At 36.6% G+C, this 21,216-nt stretch overlaps 1 protein-coding gene across 1 annotated transcript in view; it reads left to right on the top strand.

Annotated features, from left to right (window-relative positions):
* Positions 1–15,804, top strand: part of LOC139121390 (semaphorin-1A-like) — a 38,648-nt gene extending 22,844 nt beyond the window's left edge. The window contains exons 9-17 of the mRNA XM_070686220.1: positions 302–446; positions 5,481–5,661; positions 6,817–6,893; positions 7,484–7,674; positions 8,215–8,237; positions 9,851–10,405; positions 11,474–11,589; positions 12,499–12,610; positions 13,043–15,804. Coding sequence (XP_070542321.1) covers positions 302–446; positions 5,481–5,661; positions 6,817–6,893; positions 7,484–7,674; positions 8,215–8,237; positions 9,851–10,405; positions 11,474–11,589; positions 12,499–12,582 — 1,372 coding nt within the window. The 3' untranslated portion in view covers positions 12,583–12,610; positions 13,043–15,804. The remainder of the gene's footprint in view (positions 1–301; positions 447–5,480; positions 5,662–6,816; positions 6,894–7,483; positions 7,675–8,214; positions 8,238–9,850; positions 10,406–11,473; positions 11,590–12,498; positions 12,611–13,042) is intronic.
* The last annotated feature ends 5,412 nt before the right edge of the window (positions 15,805–21,216 follow it).

Below are 21,216 nucleotides of genomic sequence, written 5' to 3'. Positions count from 1 at the left end.
TTTGGTTGTATTTGTTAAAGTTATAATTATTCTTTCTCCAACATCATAACGGTCCATCGTAGAATGGAGTAACAATTTAGGGTACTTTCACTGTAGCCATATAACTTGATATGCCAACCAATCATCCAAAATACATGTTCTACCATCTGTGTAAAATCTCTATTTTGAAATATAAATGCTTCAGCCAGTATGATTGACTTTTTCCGACTGAATATTACAGACATTTTAGATTATTTCATGTCTGACTACAGAATATTAAAAAATGAGACTTAGTGAAACGTAACAATGTCTTTTTTTTCAGAAATGGTGTAATAATGCCTGCTCTGTGTACCTATAATGTAAAAAATATGCCATCCATATTTGACGATGGTACCTACTGGACTCAATCAAATGCTGGAAGAGTGTGGAGTGAAGTAGTGCCCTCACTGAGTCCAAAGCCTGGGGAGGTAGATCTTTAAATCGTTCGAGAATTGTTTACGATCAAAGTGAATTAAACATGATTGATTTTAAGTTCCCCATTGATATTTTGAAGCCTCTGTCTTCGCTTTTGTCCAACTTGACTTAAGACATTGGATCAAAATAAGATTCTGTCTTTAACTTAAATCTTTTGATTACAATAACTGTTTCCTTTGTAATGGCAATGACTATAATGATTCAATGACTGATGAATTTTGTAAGTACATCGACATCTTTTGAACAACTTTATTCGACCAGTACGCTGACAGGGAATCAAAAGTGTCATCCGTGAATGCGATTGATGATCGAATCTTAATCCTCAAGGGTATTATCATCATTTCATAAATACTAATGTTTTTGCAAAGACCTTGTGACCTAAGCGTTCTTGTGTAACATCACACATGGCCCACGTCGCAAGGATCATAAACTAACTTACGACCCGATAATAGAACTGTGTACATATATATTTAAATCACAGGTTGAATCTGTTTAGAAGTGCATCCACTACATGAAATCTTGTGCGTCTTATCGATATATCTCTTTATCAAAGTAAGCCTGTGCTCTGTTCGATATCAATGCATTAGCGATGAAAATAAAATAATCGTGATTTATTCAATTGATTTGCACACAAAGCAATGAGGAAAATTATCAATTTTCTGAAATTTGATCAGTGCAATCCAAAGTACAACTACCTTCAACAATAATTGTTTGTTCTGATGTCCTCATTATGTTGTAATCTTTATCTGCTTACTGCCACATTTTGTATAATGACACAGAAAGATATTGCCCGCTCCATTCCTCACTCCCAGCGTCTCTGAACCACATGGGGCAAGAAAGAGAAAAAGGCACTGAAATATTTAGTCATGCCATAATGATATTCCTGTATCCATACTTTGCGAAACTTAGATGCGAAAATGACTGCAGTTTTATCAGCGTAATGTGTTTGTCCAATCACGCTCACTCTGATATCAGTACAGCCTACACTGGCCAGCTAGATGGCAAATCAAGTGCTACATAAACAGGGCCAGAGCACAGAAACAATAATAGAGCTCTCTGAACAATTACAAGCCAAATTATAAACGAAGGTATTCATTACAGCTATTGTCCCTTTTGCGATCATGCACATAAAAAAAATTGAAAACAGGATGACTTCCCTCATCTGTCAGGAAAACTGGACACCATTAACACATTTGTATGAAGGTACATCAGATGTGCCTTTTGGCTAATCATGTATGTTTGTTCTGTGTGTTGACTGCATTTTCATGTTCTACTGCCCACAGCATGCTTGGATAACAAAATTCTATTTGGCAAATACTCTGTATATGCATGTGTACAGAAAGTGATCATTGTTGTTGATATTAAATGAATTCTAGTCCGGACTTTAATTCAATTTTAGTAATGGTAATGTCGACTGTATACATATGGCTGTGCTGGACTTTTTAATGATGCTTCAGGGAATAGAACAAGAAATTGCAGAGGATACACAAAACAAAATTTTATTATTTTTTTTTATTTTTTATTTTTATTTTTTTTATTAATCTCGAACCAACAGGTTGCCCCAATAACAGGTTCGTTTGAAAATAAAAATATAATACAAAAACGAAAAATATATAACAGTTACAACGTAAACAAACAGACAGGAGAATTCACATAAGAAATTACCAAAAACAGCAACACAGCGAAAGACACACAGAAAAACATCCAGATAAAAGTAATCATTCAGAAAAAAGGATCTTACATAATCCATGACGAAAATTACTTAAGTTATTAAAAATATGTAAATTTTGCTTGTTACAGATAGAATTAAAATATGTCTGAGATCGTGATAAAAATGAGTGTTTCAAGATTTTCGTACGTGCTGACACTGGTCTAAAAAGAACAGCACGACGCAATGTAAAAGCAGGAACGTTAAAATGAATCTGTGCAAGGACATCTGGTACACTATAAACGGAGTGAAGGATTTTATAAAGAAAAAGAGTGTCTAAAAATTTTCGCCTGTTCTCCAATGTGGGAAGGCGAAATTCATAACATAGGTTACTATACAGAGCCCTTGAGTAAGCCATCGATGAACGGAAACAAAGATACTTGATAAATTTTATTTGGACTCTTTCTAATTTCCTTATTAAATATAATTGATGAGGGGACCAGATGGGTGAGCAGTATTCAACGTGGCTTCTGACGTAGGAGACATACAATGTTTTTAAAACTTTGATGCTATTAAAATATTTACAAGAACGCTTGATAAATCCAAGCATTTTAAAAGCCTTTGAAACAACATGGTTAATGTGCATACTCCAGTTAAGTTTACTTGTTAAAAATACACCAAGGTCTTTTACAAAGTTGGTGCGAGTCAAGATAGTTTGCTTAGCACATCTGTAAGGAAATATTTTGACGTTTTTTTTCAAAGTGAATGAAATACATGAACATTTTTTAACATTTAATGACAACTTCCATTTGCTCGTCCACTTCACAACCTGGTTGATATCTTGTTGTAGTTTGATGCAATCGGACATATCAGTAATGGCCATAAATAACTTGGAATCGTCAGCATACAAAGATAAATTTGCATGGTTCATGCATTCAGACATGTCATTGATATAAAGTACAAAGGGGAGCGGACCCAAAATAGACCCTTGGGGTACACCTGATGTGACATGTCCCCATGATGACAGTTCCCCGTCAAAAGTTACCCTTTGTAAACGACATTGAAGATATGTGGAAAGCCAGGTTAACAGATTACGACCTATACCATATGACTGAAGTTTATGAATTAATAAAGTGTGGTCGACCGAGTCAAAAGCTTTTGAAAAATCCAAGTAAATAGAGTCAACCTGCCCTCCTTTGTCCATCACTGTGCTGATATAATTAATATAAGATACCAGATTTGTCGTGGTCGAACGGCCGCTGACAAACCCATGTTGGCTTTCACATATGACAGATTTAACATGATTAACAAGATTATTGTACACTACTTTCTCAAAAATCTTACTGAATAAGGGCAAAAGTGAGATTGGTCTGTAATTTCCAACCTCAGTTCGGTCCCCAGCTTTAAAAATAGGGACAACGTTTGCACGCTTGAAAATAGCTGGAAAAACACCTTGTTGCAAAGACCTATTAAATACAACACAATTTTATTGCTTGTAAATTTTGCTCACATTAAAATTATTGAAGCTATGCCGAGACATACGACGAGGCAATCACGAGAATCATAGTATTTCAATGGTTACGACCAGGCCGTCAAGAATTTTATTCTTATCGTACAGTGCATTGACCTATGTGTATCACTATCAGAGAGCCGCTTGCGGCCGCCTTCCACTGCCTGCTGTGAGATATTACGAGCCAATCATCTCGCCAACTGTTTGCATTATGCATGGGCCACATCTTACAGGTTAATTGTTAGTCAGAAACGAATGACGTTAAGTTTGGATATTAGGCCTATATTGGTCATATTAGGATGGAATATTGAACATGAAATTACTTTTGTCGACTTGTCAGTTTTTATGCAACAAGCTGTGAGTTTCTCCCCTCAAACGTTGACCGGCCGTCGTCAACTTGAAAGCGCACAGGTTGTCATGTCCGTGTTTATAAACAGCGCTGTGCTTGACCCTCGAACCATATATCCCAAATCATCTCGCTTATTTTGTTTACCCGTATAGATCATATGAGCTGACATCAAAAACATACTGAAGGTCAAAGGTTTCTAGTTCCGGCTTCCGGTCTGACGGACCACATCAGGACATTGACCCTACGGCTTCGAACAGCATTCTGCAGCATAAAGAAGCAACCGACGAACCCATAAATTGAACTGTCCCCGTTTCAACATGTTACAAAACTGCTGGCGTTCGTAAAATTGGGAAGTGTTTATCATAAAGTAGGTTTCTGTGGACACGGCTTTTGAGAGTTTCTCCCCTTTCTTCTGTTATATCTTGCTGGTGTGTTCGTTGTTGACTTTCTCAAGGTTAATCCGGTGATAATCTGGTAACAGCGTCCACAGATTAGTAATTTATATACCCTTGCTTGCTTTGGCGCATTAGGCAATCAAACTCTTCAGATAACAGATGCAGCATAGTGATAAAACGTTTCGGAAGATTGTCAAGGGCAGTGCACCAAAAGTTTGGTAGAATAAACCTTAGCAATACAACAGAAACAGCAAAAACACCTACGCACCGCTAGGGACAGACATGTAGGCAGCCCCTAATGGTGAACAGGCAATTTATCTGCTATTAGCAGGTAGGGGAGTAGTTTTACTCTTGTCACAGGTCAAGTTAAGAAAGGCCAGTGTTTGAACCGATAGAAGGGTCTGAAGGCAAATATATTAACTTCAACACCGGAGGGAGATGGTTTGTTGACTATGATAAAAGTCGAGAATTTACTTATTGGGAATGGCGTATGCTGGTACAGTAGAAATGATTGGGAGAAGCACTGAGGCTATTACAAGTATTTGTAATATGAATATGTTCCTCATCTTACCAGTGTACATCACTATATGGCTCATAGATTAGATCTTTGCTTGAAAACCACTCTTAAGCAAACGCTTAGTTCTAAAACCGAAGAATTGGAAATTGAGATTTACAGATTTTACTGCAATTCGCCGATAAACACTTTGCGAAGCTAGTGAGACCAACCGCATCGTCGTACCGAACTTCTGATTTTGCTGGGATGGCGATGCAACCACAATCGATGGCCTCAGACATGCTTTGGACCGTGACTGACATTGAAATAGGTGGACTACCGTGTTGAGACATGCTTCCCGGGGTACCAGTTTCTAGACACGGTTGTCCAATCGGACTACAAAAGCAAAAGGTTTATTTCGTGCCCTGTATTTGGATGTTGACAAACACTGTAATTTAAAGATTTAATCATGTCAATATACAGTTAGTAAAGCAAGATGAATCTAGGGAGGGAGGGAGGTAGGGAGGGAGAAAGGGAGGGAGGTAGGGAGGGAGAAAGGGAGGGAGGGAAATCAATCAACCGTTACTTCAAGTAACAAGCTAATACAATGGTTTCTTCCAATGTCCATACAGTGTGTCGATGACAGCACCAGTCTACCTGATGATGTTCTAAATGCATTGAAGGCTCATCCTCTGACGGCAAAATTAATTCCATCTCAGCAGCCTCCTCTGCTCACGTCCTTTATCGGCGTCAGATTCAAGCAGGTAGTCAGCACAGAGGTTGGATCACAACTCATACTGTACATTTGCACAGGTATGTATGTGAAATGTACTATATCAGTAGCTTATTGCCTGAATTTGTTTTCTGTTTAATGCATAAATATCTCATTGGACAGCAGACCACTGAGTTGGTATTTGTTTTAAAGAGAGAATTCAATACTGGTGTTTATGCTTTCCATTAAAGTACATCATTTTTGATATCTTAAAATACTGTGAATGTGAAGTTCAAATATTGCGTTTCTGTTTACATAACTAGACTTGAAAACGAAATGCATAATGGTTAAATGTGATGGTTGACTTTTGATCATATTTGTTATCATCAATATTTTGTAATAAAGGCATAAAATTTCGACCTTTTGGCCCCCAATTGTTATAGCTTGTATTATGCCAAACTATCCACACATATTCACTTGAAGGTAAACTATTCATTTTGTAATGACGCTTTATCGACTATATTGTCCTTCTCATAGGCTCTTGCACTTGGTGCTGAGTCATTGTTCCAATATATTGTGCTTTTTATCTCTGCTTATGCAGTCCCTTCAGATGTGTATTGTTGTGTCAGTGTTTATACTATTTCTAGTGTAACTGACATACAGTGTGTCCATGATCAAAGTGTTTCTGTGTACTCACGTGAACATGGTCTTAAGCGAGGATAACCAATGCGAGTATGCACGGCCATCTCAAGAGTCGCTCGAAGTCTTCAGCAAAGTAAAAGCTGTACTATATTTACCCACAGACCCCTAATAACTGTGGCTTTTCTAGCTGTAAGACTAAGGGTATTCCACATCACTCGAATGTTAATTGCTGGGATTTTTACATGTGGAATGATCAGATTCATCAAAATTGAAGAAAATTATGAACCTTAAATGGATGCCATTATCTTTTGCGGTTCTATTCTTTCTCGCGTTTCTCATGCCTCTCAAACTTTAAACTTTTCAAATAGTTGACCCACATTACCTGAGAACAAACATGCATTTAACTTATTGCTAACCCATGAGCACCGAGAGAGTCAACGTTCAGATTTTCCGAACCTTCAACATCACGTGTAGCTTACGTGTACTTTACTGTTGGGGAATATGTATTATTATTATTATTATTATTATTATTATTATTATTATTGTTGTTGTTGTTGTTGTTGTTGTTGTTGTTGTTGTTGTTGTTGTTCCTGCTGCTGCTGTTGTTTCTGAAGATAAGGGAACTGTTATGAAAGTACTGTACAATGACGGTAGCCCATACGTGCTAGATGTAGTGAGAGTCTCAGAGGAGGTTAGTACCTGTATATCCACAATTCAGTAATTGCCTCCGAGTTTTCTTCAGTCCTACACAATCATATGCAAACTAAAATCCAGTGGCACTACTCACGCATGTATACCTCTATGTGCTGGTGATTATTGCTGATGTCATGGCTAGAGCCTTCGACAACTGATTTTGTCATTGTTTAATTAAAACTCATAATTACTGAAAAGGCAACACTTTTTGAATGTTGTATAATTTTGCTCGATAGAGATACAACTGTGATTACTTTGAAATCACCTGCATGGAGTTAAGTTTTTAATATGTCTGAGATCATTAATCTTTAAGCTAGGAAAGTTCTTTGTAAAACTCCATCTCTAAATTCCGCGTCTGTGACTATTTCTAATCATTTTATTATACTGAAGCACAGATTCTTGTTTTTGTAAAACAACCTTGATGTATAAAACTTCATCGTTATTCCGACTACTTATGTATGTATGTACGGGTAAATGTTAAACATCAAAGAATTCGGTGGGGTACTGTTATGGATATGCACGTAGTTTTATTATGGAATGAGAGATGTAGTTTTATTATTGAATGAGATTATCTCTTGCATATTTCAGAATACAGCTGTGCCAATGGTCATCACGAAGTCAGACGCTGACAACTCCCTATACATTGGCTTTAATGACAAAGTAGTCCAAGTACCCATGTATCAGTGTCATAGATACACTGATTGCAGTCAGTGCAATGGTGCTGGAGATCCACACTGTGCTTGGAATGCTAACAGTGGACAGTGTGTGTTTGACACCAGGTAGGAACGATGACGACCAAACCCAATCTCAAAAAAGAATACAATGAAGGGAATTGCTGACGTGTTTTGTCTCTTTAGAAGTGAAAACAATGGAAAAATGAGTGAATTACAACCGTGAAAGAATAAAAAAGGAAAATTTAGCAGACATATTTTGCTTCCATGGAATTTTTATTTCAAACCTTTCCAAAATACTTGCAGTGCACTTTTACAATAAGATAATGAGATTCTTGGAAATATCATCCGTTCTACAGTATGCTATGCTGATGTAACATTGTTTATGAAAGGATTATGCGAAATCTTTTCAAGTTGAAATAACACAGGTGTACATGTGGGAACTGTTGTCGTATTGTGTGGGTTTTTTATTCAGAACTATTTGAAGTTGCATATTCATGCGTCAATTGCATCATTTCAAAATGAATGTTTTGTAATTATGCTATCTATAGTGCTTTCTATTGTGCTAGTTAGTTGACTTTACAGTTTGGCGTATTACATGTTGTTTGAACTATTATTTATTTCTCTTGTCACATTTGTAAATTGCAGCCCAAAATCAGCTTGCACAACAGGTAAGCTACATGCACACGAACAGTGTGATTTATCGTTCATTCACTTACTTAATTTGAATATGACTAGTGCAAATATTTTGATATTGAAGACGAGTTTTGAACATTTCTCAAGCTTTTGATATCAGTTGGCATACATACTCGTGTCCAGAATGAGACTATCGCCTATTTTTGCTAATTTATGTTTGCATTAGGTTAATTTATATTTGGCAGCATGTGCTCACTGTCTTCGAAACAGCCTATATCCATTCATCTTGCCTTGCTTTGCTTCGGTAGAGTTGTGTTAGTGTGTGATAAGATAGATATAAATACAATATACCCCCTTTATACAACATATTTTAACATTTGCTTGGTATAAATACTTTTGTGTGTATTTTTTCAAACATTTGCAAAAGCAATAGACATTTCGAAGGAAATGTGTACTAAGGTTTAACTATAGAATTGGCCATGGTATAAGCGATCTTACACTAAGTGTACTCTGTAATTACCCAAAATGATGTAAATTTTATGCACGTTTAATTGTATTTATTGTATGTTTGTATATATATGTGTGTGTGTGTGTGTGTTCTTCGAAATCAATGCATATATTACACTCATATTTGGGAGGAAAGTATCTTAACATTTTTCGGAAGGATTATGTGCTTTTGGTTATTATATTAATGCCTTTTTGTTATATCAGTGTCAATGAACATAAACTTAATCGACTTAAACTCTAGGAAATGACAAAGAAATCATCTGCAATCTGCTCCTTGGATATATTGATATTTGGTCTACAGAACAATAGCGTTGATGTTAATTAGATTTTGTCCAATTATGATAGAAGTACTGGAGTTGTGATTCTCAAGCGATTGTCAAAATCATAGGTCAAAGTTTTATATTATAGTTTCCTTCCTATGTCCATACAGTGTATCGAGGAGAATAATTCTCTACCTGATAATGTACTCTATGCATTGGAGAGCCATCTCTGATGGAACTATTAATTCCTTTTGAGCATATCAGTCTCAAACTCATGCTAAATCAAAAAATTTCGATCGGATTTAACTCTCAAACCACGTTACCTACTCATTTAATGAAAGACCAGCGTTCAACACCAGCTTACCCCATCCCCTATACCTCCAACTGAGATTAGGATTTCGGAAAATCAAACTCTTGACAACTTTTTGACCTAGTGCGCTGCTTTTAAGTAAAGAAATGCCTTTCGAGAGTCGTTGATATTAGCATAAAATTAACAGTAATACCTGTTGTCGATCTTTTAAAATATAGTTTCCAAATTAGAATATTTACAAAGTCAGGCAACTCATGCAAGAGACGTTTCACAAATAAGGTAAACATACAAAATGACAAAACACAGTTAAATGCATTAAAGAAACACGAGCGATGCCTCTTTACAATTCCTCTAGCCATATATTTTACGTTAATGTCTCACCGCATGTCTAAATCTGTATTTTCTCTGTCACTGAACTGAACGGATTGATCAGAAATAGTGGAAATAGTACTGTGAATTACCTTTAAATCTATAGGCTTCGTTCAAAAAATTGTTTTTATTACACTCTGCTACTTTAAATGTTTAGACTAAGAAGGAGTTTTCTCAATTTTTATCTGTTTACCTTCTTTAGCTGAGCCTGTCAAGAAGAAAGTTTCATTAAACGAAAAAGTTATGGTGATATGTGCAGTCAGGAATGTTGAATGGACAGTGGATTCTGCCAACATCCAAACAGATGGTTTGAAGTACATCACTGTGGATGGAATAGGACTTGTGATCACTGACTTTCAAGAAGCAGATGCTGGTCGTTACAAAGCAAGACATCGCGCTACATCTATCGTCACCTGTTCCATGGATTTATGGGTTACAGAGTCTTTTGGCGAGCTGAACTTCCTCGCTCCGAAGCTTGAAGAACAGAGCAAAGCAACCTGTCAAGGAAGAATTCTTAACCTTTTCTGCAATGCAGATGGACCACCTGGTTTCACTACCACGTGGAAAAAGCCAGATGGTTCAGTAGTAAGAAATGAATCAAGAGTGCAGTGGGCTAATGTTGTAGAGTGTGAAAATTTTCGAAGAGGTATCAGCTGGCTTGCAGTCGAAGTAAGTGCAGACTCAACTGGTATCTACACTTGTGAGATCAGTGATGGAATAACAACCAAAACAGCAGAGGCAGAGATTTCTCTTCAAGGTAAGTATTATCCTTTTGATATCCGTTGGAAAATTTAGGGTTTACGAAAATTGTTAGACTAGAAGTAATGGTTCACTGCAAAAGTGTTTAATGGTGGCCGAGGGCAGTTTTATGAAGAAGGAAGGTTTTTTCAATGTAATCAATCATCACACTCTTTATTTTATATAAAAAGGGCTTTATGTAGTTCAATGAGTCAAAATAAAGGTTCATAAAGTATTGTTAATATTGGATAATAATTGATTTACTGCATATGCAATAAAGAAATTATACTCACATTTGGTACTGCACTAGCTGATACATCAGGTACTACTGGTACGTGTAAATCTTCGCCTAGTTATTGCTGTGTCCGAACGGGTCAGCAATTTTAGGTCAATCACATATACACATTTCTGACATATCACCGGACGGCGCATGAGCCAAACTACTTAAGTTTGTTTGATCATATACAGAGATATCATACAGCTATTAACCAGGACTTTCTGTGAGACATTGAAAAACAGCATTTCCTCACTCAAATACAATCATCTTCATGCATACAAGTACATGTGAAAAAAAGATGAGCATAGTGCATATACCTACAACGCTAAACCAATAGAAACAAACGTATTGCCAACCGTCAAAACACCTGACACTGAATGTCTCTAGGCGGATATTTATATTCTTCGTTGCATGTGTAATACAGCATGTTTTTAGAATGGCGGGAAATTTAAAATGAAAGGACAGCTGTCATATTTGCCAGTTCTAGTACCAATAACCGTTTTTGTGATAAAAGTTATTTGTTTAATTCGTAGTATTCAAAGAATATTTGAGAAGATTGTCAGATACATATGCCACAGGAAAAGGTAGCTCATGTCAAAAAACACGTCAAAAATGAAACATGTAAAAAAATTAAAAAATGTAGCCCTATTAAAAGTACATAGCATCAAATTTGTAGTCTTGGGTGAAGGAACCAACTGAAAGAGACTATGTGAATCTACACCTATCATACATATTCGGTACAAGTGTATGCATTCAATGAATCGGCAAGAATATCCTCATTACAGCGTAAATAATCTTTTATGTTGATAGAATGTGTTACACAAACATCAATTGCGTGTCAAAATACTCGTCATGATGAAGCAGAGGCAAGGTATGACCGCCTCAGTCAACATATGACTTGTCCCGCCACTCAAGCTTCATCAATGGTGAGTAATTAATATTACATATTAGTAAGCACAGCAAACACAGCATCTGTTACAGATGTTCTTCACCTGCCAAAATGTTAAAACGGTTACTGTCCAAACAATATTGACACACAATCAAAGTCGAAAGCTGTTGTATTCTCACAGTCAATTTTGTATATTTATCAACTTAATTGTAGTTGGGATAAGAGAAATTATGTAGATTAGAAAACTTGCAAACGATGACACTATCACAGGCTCAAATATATGACATTGAAAAAATAACGCTCGAATGACGTGTGATAGATAATCTTATGAATAGGAAAAACGGACAATAAGATGTCGATACACCTTTTTGGTGAATGGAGGAAATGTTTCAAAGTAAGTTTAGGGTAACCAATGAATTAATAGCCATATTACGTTTTTGCAATTGTTAAGACTATCTCGAGAAGGCATTCTGAACGTTTATTACATGTCTCGATATCGATGAAATTGCAAAACAGATTTGAATAGGAACATCTGGGGAGTTGGCGGGCTGTGTGACGATGTACTGACCCGTTTCCATAGTTACCCATCCGGTGAAGCCCTTCGACTTCAAGGTAGACTTAACGCTAGATGTAACATGTCCGTGCGCGCATTGCGTCGGACAAATTGTCACCTACTCTCGGGCACATAAACCCATGTATTCAGGCAATAATATATAATAATCTTGAAAAAGCATAATCACATTTTCAATTAGATGGAAAACACAGCATGCAACAATTATACAATATTCATAATAGAACATGTATATTTATTCGCTACTGTCACTATGTTTTGAATCAGAACAATTTTTGATTGATATCGCCACACTTGCATTGACACTCTACAATAATTTCAGTTGGGCAACCGAACATCCATTTCTTATTAATTCTCTTCTTTGCTTTGTCTTAGAGTGAAGACATCTGTACATGTCGAGTTGAAATCCTTGATTGTAGCGATTGTTGCTCTGAAGATGACACCTGCCCAGCAAATTAGAAGTGGCTTAACACTAAATTGCAACAATGTAATTAACGGTATTGATCTATCAATAATTAATATTAATTATAATAATAATAACCTTTATTTCGAGAACCAGCTGATAGTATTGATTCTACTGACACTGAACATAGTTCATTATTATCAGATTTAATATTATAGGATAGTTTTCAAGTTGACCATTACTTTGTTAAATTATTTTATATATGTTGCCGATCGAGTACCGACATTCTGGGATAAATCATGTGTTTATTCGGGTTTTTTATTGAGCACTTAAATTACTACTCATATATACAAACTCGTGTGTGCAGAGCATGTGTTTAGAAATAGTGTGTGACAATTCAGTGCAGGCTGTCACGATAAGTTTGATGTGGCATGTGAGAGATTGACAAAGACAAACACACTGTGATAAATTAACTCCTATTTCTAATCATTTGGATGTTTTCATATTATTGTACAGCTGTATAAAACGTGTCAAAATTGATGGTCAAAGTATTTGGAGCATAATGTACTCCGAAAGAGTTATCAAGTATCAGAAGTAACATTTTTTAAAATTTACATTTTTGTACTGTGTACTTCTATGTATTGATTCCACATCCCATGATATTTCATAAGCAGGACGTTTTTAGCTTATATTAATGGTATTACGTAAGCACAAAAAGGCCAGAATAGGACAGTCACTAAGCGAATCGAGATCTGTACAAATAGGGTCATGTTCAGATGTGACAGAAATTGTCATAAATTGATTAATTCACTTGCGGAAGACTATCATGGAAGTTGTCACAATAAGAGTCATGCTAACGGAACTGACCGTAGTATCTTGCTGTGTAATTTGCAAAATGGGCCAATGGTACTAATTGACCAGACAAAGGATCAGAATTTAAGAAAGATGAGAAACTCAGAATATATAACTATATTGAGTGTGTTGCTTCACTTTATCTTGAACATTTACCAATTTAACGTGTGTTAAAGTCATCGAACGCAATTGTAATTTGAGAAGATTTTGATGAAACAAATCCATATAACTGTTCAGCGTTTTTTGGGGCGTATGTTTGCGTTTAAATATGTTTATTGGTTACCGGAAAGAGGGGGTTACAGTACTTGTCAGGATTTTTTAACCGTTCTCAATTAGCGTTTATCGTTGGTAGTTTACAATAATTTACAAAGATGCATATTGCTTTGGTAAATGAATAATACAATACCAGCGGAAAGAGTCTAAGTACCTCTTGCAGCGTTTTGTGAAGCTTTACTTAAAGTGAAGATGCGATCATGAAAATTTGCTTTTTTGCTCATTTTTTAATTCATGAGTCATTCATCTACATTCGATTTTATATTTAGGTGTCGTTTATTGGGTCATTTTCCTTATTACTAGTTACCGCAGATTGCATATGTATATGTCTTGCATTCAAAGTAAAACTTAATACCTGGAAATTCAGAGGCCTTTATTATATATGTTAAAGAGGCACTCCCACTTGGTAACATTTTTAGAACACATTGTTTGAAGCCAACGGTCGATATTTGAAGTAGTGACTGCGCGCGGATCTCGAGATATCGATAAAAACATGTAATTTCCCGACCGTTTTTTTCACATCCGGAAGTTTTACGATCGTTTCTGATTTTGACCCGAAATCCCCCGAAGGTTTGTTGTTGTGCTGATTGACGATATTCTATGGAGTCTATAATAAGTTCGAACAACGCCATTAATTTACTTCCCATTGCAAAGACTTTATATACAGCATTATGCCTTTACCTCAGGTAAGTTTTTTTAAAACTTCTCCTTAGTTTTTGTCGTTTTCATTATTCTAAATCAGTTGTATTATATTTTAACCAATAACAAATAACCATCAGTTTTTAGGTGTTCAATATTAGCCGCCTCCGATGACTACATTTTGTGGTCTGTGGTTCGCCGCGCGCGTGGTATGCGTCTATGCATACCACGCGGCGGCTGCTATGTATCAACCGCACGTAACTGTGCTAGTCACCTATGCGAATTCTGGTGGAATCAGCAAAAATTGTTTTTTGTTTTTTCGCCAAGTCAGTAAGACTCAGCTTTCTCCCACGGGGCATGACCGATCACCGACGCAAGTGGTACTGTGGCGTACAGCAGCGTCAGCGTAGACTCGTACTCCATAGCTTATTTGACAATGGCCCCAGTGCCGAACGTTCGATGTTCGGAAGCTGAATTTAGGTGGGCCACCGGAATTCAAACTTTTACTTTTTTGAAGACATGTTTTTATCGATATCTCGCGATCCGCGCGCAGTCGCCACGTCAAATATCGACCGTTGGCATTAAAAAAATGTGTTTTAAAAATGTTACCAAGTGGGAGTGCCACTATTATATATGTTAAAGCCGCAAAGAATATATAAGTGATTTGCATAATATTTCAACTACTTGTATCACACCTGACATGTATTTTCATCTCTTTTGTGTATGTTGATTCTCATTTTGCATACAATTCAATATGAAAATACTGTAAATGCTTTTCCTGTGTTACCGATGCATAAAAGTAAAGAAATGAAATTTACGCTTTTTGAATAACTGTATAAAATTTTGTCCAGCTGTAGTAACAATCAATTCAATCCGTCCTTACTTTCCAACATTTAGATCAGTACTAGCTCCTCTCTGATTGCAACACTCACGTCAAGAAATAATTTTTGCTTAATCATGGCTAGAATTTCTTAAAATCAAAGTAAGTGCAACTTTGGAGTTTTTTTTTAGTTTTTTGTTGCATTTATTAGTTAAAGCTGCTTGTTGTAGTGTAATGTGCTAAGCTCCTCAACGTTTACTGCACACGTGTGACTTGTATTGTTAGCTTGGTCATCTAATTCAGATCTTGACTTGGACTCAGTTGTCAAGCATAGCAATGGACGTCACACAGTGATACACCTGCGTATGACAAACCAAATACTGGGTATTTCAAATGCTGCTTGGGGAAGACAAAAGACTTTAGTCATTACATGGAAAAGTACCCAAAATTTTCAAAAGTTACAATTGCTGAGCTTTAATACATACTTTGTGGACAAATCATGTTTTATCGAATGCGGATTGTGAACGTTGCTAGCATCATAGAGGATATTTCATTGGTCTTCTACAAAGCAAATACTAAAGTAAGGTAAAAGCCACAAGCAGTGAGTGTGCCGTATGCAGTAAGATTCATAAACGAACTCAAAGTATGCAAGTATTTCAAGAATGGATTAATAAATTAGCCGAGAATCTCTGCATCTGTATGCATGTGTGAAGATGTTTTTGTGAGCACTCGTACTTTACATGCAACGGGTAACTCAGCAAGTAGTATATTGAGCAACAGCGTGTCAGGATATCAGAGATAATTTGGTAATAAAATCTTCTGGGAATCTTACAATTCCAATCTGATTATCATCGCAGAATCGTAATATACCCTTGTGATCGAAATCAGGTTGTTTGCCATTATACCGAATAGCTCTGCGCGGACGGCATGGCCGTCGGAGGTGTAGCTGGTAACAGCATAAGACTTTATTACAGCTGTTCCTAATCAAAATATGTAAACCAGGCTGATGTGGTTCCTGCAAAGGGACTCTTGGGCGAGATTTCGATCCCCGGCCGTAGAAAGTGATGGCTCACTGAAGTCGAAAAAAATATTGCAGTTGTTGAACAAAAGCGCAAGGCCTAAGGGAGGGGGTCTGAACTTCTTCTAAGTCACTTTTTAGGGACTGGTCAGTTTCTTCGGCCGGGGGGGGGGGGGCTGGCGTATTCATGGGGGGGGGGGTCGCCCTGTTTTTGACTTTTGTGATAGAGGGGGGTCACCATGTTTTTGAAATGCCAAATAGGGGGGGTCAGTGTGTTTTTGAATTTTGACACAGGCTCATCATTGCCTAAAACATGTGTAAAATGCATCGTGTCGGCCACAAATTTCATCATTCGGTTGCATTTTTCGGCGCGCCCTTCGGGCGCGTAAGTTTAATAATCAGACATATTTTTCAGCACACCCGACTTTAACATATCAGGCATACATATATCAGAGATATCTGTATGTTTAATATCAGAGATATCTGTATGTTTAATATTTTTTCAGCGTGCTCTTTGAGCACATTACTTTAATATATCAGACATTTTTCAGCACGTCCTTCCGGTGCATGACTTTAATATACAAGACATATATATCAGAGATATCAGGATGTTTCATATTTTTCGGCGCGCCCTTTGGGCGCCATACTTTAATAAATCAGAGATATATGTCAGAGATATCTTGATGTTTGCTAAGTGAAAGTGTACCATTATGAAATCTGCAGTTCATATGAAAAGCATGACAAATTCCTGATACTTTTCTGTTTTCTCTGTGAGAATTCAGTATGAGAAAGCAACATGCACAAATACTTCACAATTGATACAGTGGCTCATTTTAGAGATAGAAAAATGACAGGATATCTTTCGTTCTCATTGATGCAACTATTTTCCTTTGTGTCTCAGGTTTCCTGTAGAAAAAGATGCTTTTTATGACTAAAATAACAGTTTAAAAAGGCAGTTTTCTCATTATTAGCTGTGCTTTTATGGTTTCAATGTTACATGAAAAGGTCCTCTCAGACACTGCACCATTTTGATTTACTGCTTTTTCCTCTTTGATATAAATGATTGACATCCATTTCTGTTCAACAGTTCAGGACATCTGGTTAAGCATAGAAAGTGTGAAACACATTCACAGCTCATTCAAAATATGCTGTATTCAAACTTTAAGATTGACACTTTGAAATTCCTATCTTACAACTGACATGTCAACAATTTCATTAAAACTCAGAATGACTGTTTAAAAATATGTAAAATATAATATATATATATAATTTAATATATATATATGTAATTTATATATATATATATATATATATATATATATATATATATATATATATATATATAAAATATTATTTATGTACACCTTTTTTACCGTTGTCGCGCGGGGGGGGGGGGTGCACCCTGTTTTCAAAATTTGGAATAGGGGGGTCACCCTGTTTTCAATATTTGGAATGGGGGGGGTCATCCACTTTTTGACGTCGGCAAGAAATAATCCACCGCCCCCACCCCCCCCCACCAGGCCGAAGAAACTGACCAGTCCCTTATTCCAGTGTCCATGTCACTTACAAAAGTCAACTCAATAAGATAAGGCTCAAAATGTGAAACGTAAAATTTAAAGGATTAATTTTTAATGGGTCCCGTCGACATGAAAGGCTGTTGTCGACATAATTGTAAATAAATAGATAAACGAAAATATGTGAGAATTATGTTAAAGAAATTAATAATTGCACTATAAGAATGAGATCAAGGCGCACCCTTTATCATTATGCTTGAATACTTGAGAAAAAAAAAACCCAACAAGTACTTGCCGCACAGGATGCTTCATAACACTCGAAGACCTACCGCATGGCTAGTGAAAACACATAAAACGCGCCTTGCAACCTGTGTGATTAGCTCTTTTAAAGTTTTAGTGCATTAGTCAACAGCTGCATCGTGTCCAGGTTAGAAGTGGTTACAAATGTCCTGATATGACTTGCAAATTTTGAAAGGAGTGAAGTTCATAAATTGTGAATACGGTGATTTTCTGGCAACGGCATTCTTCACGCTAAATCAAATGCCCTCATTTTGGAGGGAATTAAGACACGTCGATATCGTCTGCGAAGATGAAGATTGCCACAGTCTCGGACTTCATCCCGGAATTGTTTTACATAATCCACATGTGTGTGTTGAATCTGTGTGTAATTTTGATTCAGAACAGCCGGTTGAAAGCAGTGAGCTAATAGAAATACCAGACTTCGAAGAAGGCAACATGTTTGTTTGAAAGAAATGTAGGGACTCGAAGCCCCCTTGCAAGTCAAAAACATCACAAACGTCGATGTCATCACGGGAAACCCATGAGAAAGCACTGGGCAAAATAGTGCTGATAATGATGACTCCAAAAAGCCATATTCTGATGCAAAACGACGCATTTTTTATTTTTTTAAAAGTGAGAGCGTGAAGAAGGCAGTCGAAAATTTTAAATAACACGATTGGAACTAATTTGGGATAATTGGATTTTCATATTTTTCAAATTTCTCAAAGATGTTAGATGCCCTATAGTTGAATGTTGCAATATTGCAAATTACTCATAAAAACAAGTGTGTAACGGGAAAAGAAAAGTAGATGAGATTATATTTGTAGATGAAATCGACATTACTTCACCATTCAATTATCCCAAATTAGTTCCAATCGTGTTAAATTTAGATTAGGTTCGAGTCAGCCGTTCCCTTACAGCTTAGTCCGCCCTTGCATTCTACTTGTATGGCTACAAAGATATTGAATACGCCTAAGAACAAAAATGAAATTTTCTCCAAAAATTACATAATCTGCTTTGCAATGTTCACGTCCTCAAGTTATGTACTGAATCGAACATCATAATGGACCCCTGGGACAGCAATAGCATGAACCAGTTTGGGTTTTCAAAACCCGTACTTTACTCAAGAACGTCGTAAAGAGGTAACTCCAAACAACTAATTTTGATTAGTACTTTGAGAGTGTTAACTCGGTTCTCAAACCGTCATAAACATGATATGCATGCTGTTATCTGAGCCCTAACGCCTGATTACTAGCTTGAAATGTTTGAACAGAGTAATTACTCAGGAACTTCATCTTTTGCGCCAAAACCCATTGTTATCAATATTAATTGCAGGCCTTTATACATGGAAATTAGGGTGAACAGATTTCAGGAGAAACTGTTAATCCAGGCCGTTGAGCAATTACTGAATTACAACATCACATGCATCTCCCTTTAAGGTGAATGCTGCCAGGACATTTTGTTTTATTTCAAAAATTGCCTTTAAATGACCATAAAAATTAAAGAATACACGTAAGGCAAGAGAATCGTAACGACAATATTTGTGTCTGACAAGTCGACATATGCTACTTTCTTCTTTAATATAGAATTAACTTGGGCAAGGGATAAACACCATGACGCAATTGTTGCAAGAATGAGATTTATAAACGATGGAAAATAAATTATGTAATCGAAGGAAAATTCGTAGATCCACAACCATCGGTAATATTTTATGTAAAAGTGTCTGAGAATCGAAAATGACATTATCGAAAGTAATTACGTCAAAAAGGTCTTGATTCAAAACAACGAATGCGCACAAAGAAAGACCAATCATACATCTAATTTGGTCATCTACTGTAATCCAAAACTGTGGTATGGCAAATATTTCAACTGTTCCATTGTCATTGATTTACATGTATACATTCTGTGGTATTGAGGTAGGGAAATCCGTCGTGCGAGGCAGGGCTGTAAGAGGGGGAGGGTACAGCCCTGCCTCGAGAACCGGGTCTTCCAGGGGGTGCGGGCACGAAAAAAAGTTGAATAGCACAAACTGTAGCTAGTACGTGCCACTATCACTTTAACATGCCTTGAAATTGTGACAGATTCTCAAAGTAAATCATATATCGAAAGCTCCAGAACTACTTCATACAATTGAAATGTCTGCAAGCTAGATGAAAACAGAACAACCTGCAATGCAGCTGCAGTACTGATGAGAGAGACTGCCGCGTTAGTACTGTGAATGCGCATCAAGTTACTATGCAGTGCTACAGCCGGACTATATTGACCATATTTCTGAGAGTCTTAGTGTTTGCTCTGGCTAAAATTACCTGTTAGCCATTCTGGCTAATTGGGACCAAAATTGATTAGCCAGAACTAGCCATCCAAATTTACATGTATTCGGCATTGTGATTTTGGACAATGACAGTTGAATATTTAGTGACAGTCACATTCACAAATAATATACTCAGGTGGGTACTATCAGCTGCTACAGTACTGTAGCAAAATGGCAAAACAAGTTGAGAACAACTTTTACGGAACAAACTGCTTTCTTTATAACTTGTAACATCCACAACAAGTCATTTACAATGACATAGTCCCCACTTGTAATAGGAGTATTAGTCTTGATGGGGCAGGGAAATGTGGTCATTAAGAAGTATCACTGGAGTGTATATGTTCAGATCTATGGACACATAGGTCTATGTCATTGTTCCCAATTTGAAACACAAGAGGCATGTCTAAGTTATTGTTCTAAATCGGGAAAAAAGATCAGACCTCTAGCTGTATTGGCCAGCCAAGAAATACATATGCGCATAATAATGAGGTACAAGATGTGACATCTAAAGGTCTAATATCCTATCAGAATTGGAGGGTATAGAACTTGTGGTTACCGAGTTATGCATATATATGTATAATCAAGGTCAAAGGTCATAAGGTCACATGACATTTTGAAAAAAATTTGTATTGCTAATTAATCCCTATATGCCAAAAATCAGACATCCAGCTCTATGGGTTTGCTCAGAATTAGATATATGCATAATTAATGAGGTACAGTATGAAGCATCATAAGGTCTCATATATGAAGGGTGTACCACTTGTGGTTACTGAGTTATGGACAAATATGTATATTTGAGGTCAAAGGTCACCGAGGTCATGTGACATTTTGTCAAAAAAATTGTATTGCTAAGTTATCCCTATATACAAAAAATCAGACCTCTAGCTCTATTGGTTCGCTCAAAATTAGATATGCACATAATTAATGAGGTACAATATGTGGCGTCATAAGGTGTCCCATCATACCATACATGAAGGGTGTAGC

Source organism: Ptychodera flava, chromosome 21 (assembly GCF_041260155.1).
Source record: "Ptychodera flava strain L36383 chromosome 21, AS_Pfla_20210202, whole genome shotgun sequence".
In the NCBI taxonomy this organism is placed as follows: domain Eukaryota; kingdom Metazoa; phylum Hemichordata; class Enteropneusta; family Ptychoderidae; genus Ptychodera; species Ptychodera flava.
The sequence above is the reverse complement of the archived record's forward strand: the minus strand, read 5'-3'. Positions and strand labels throughout refer to the sequence as shown.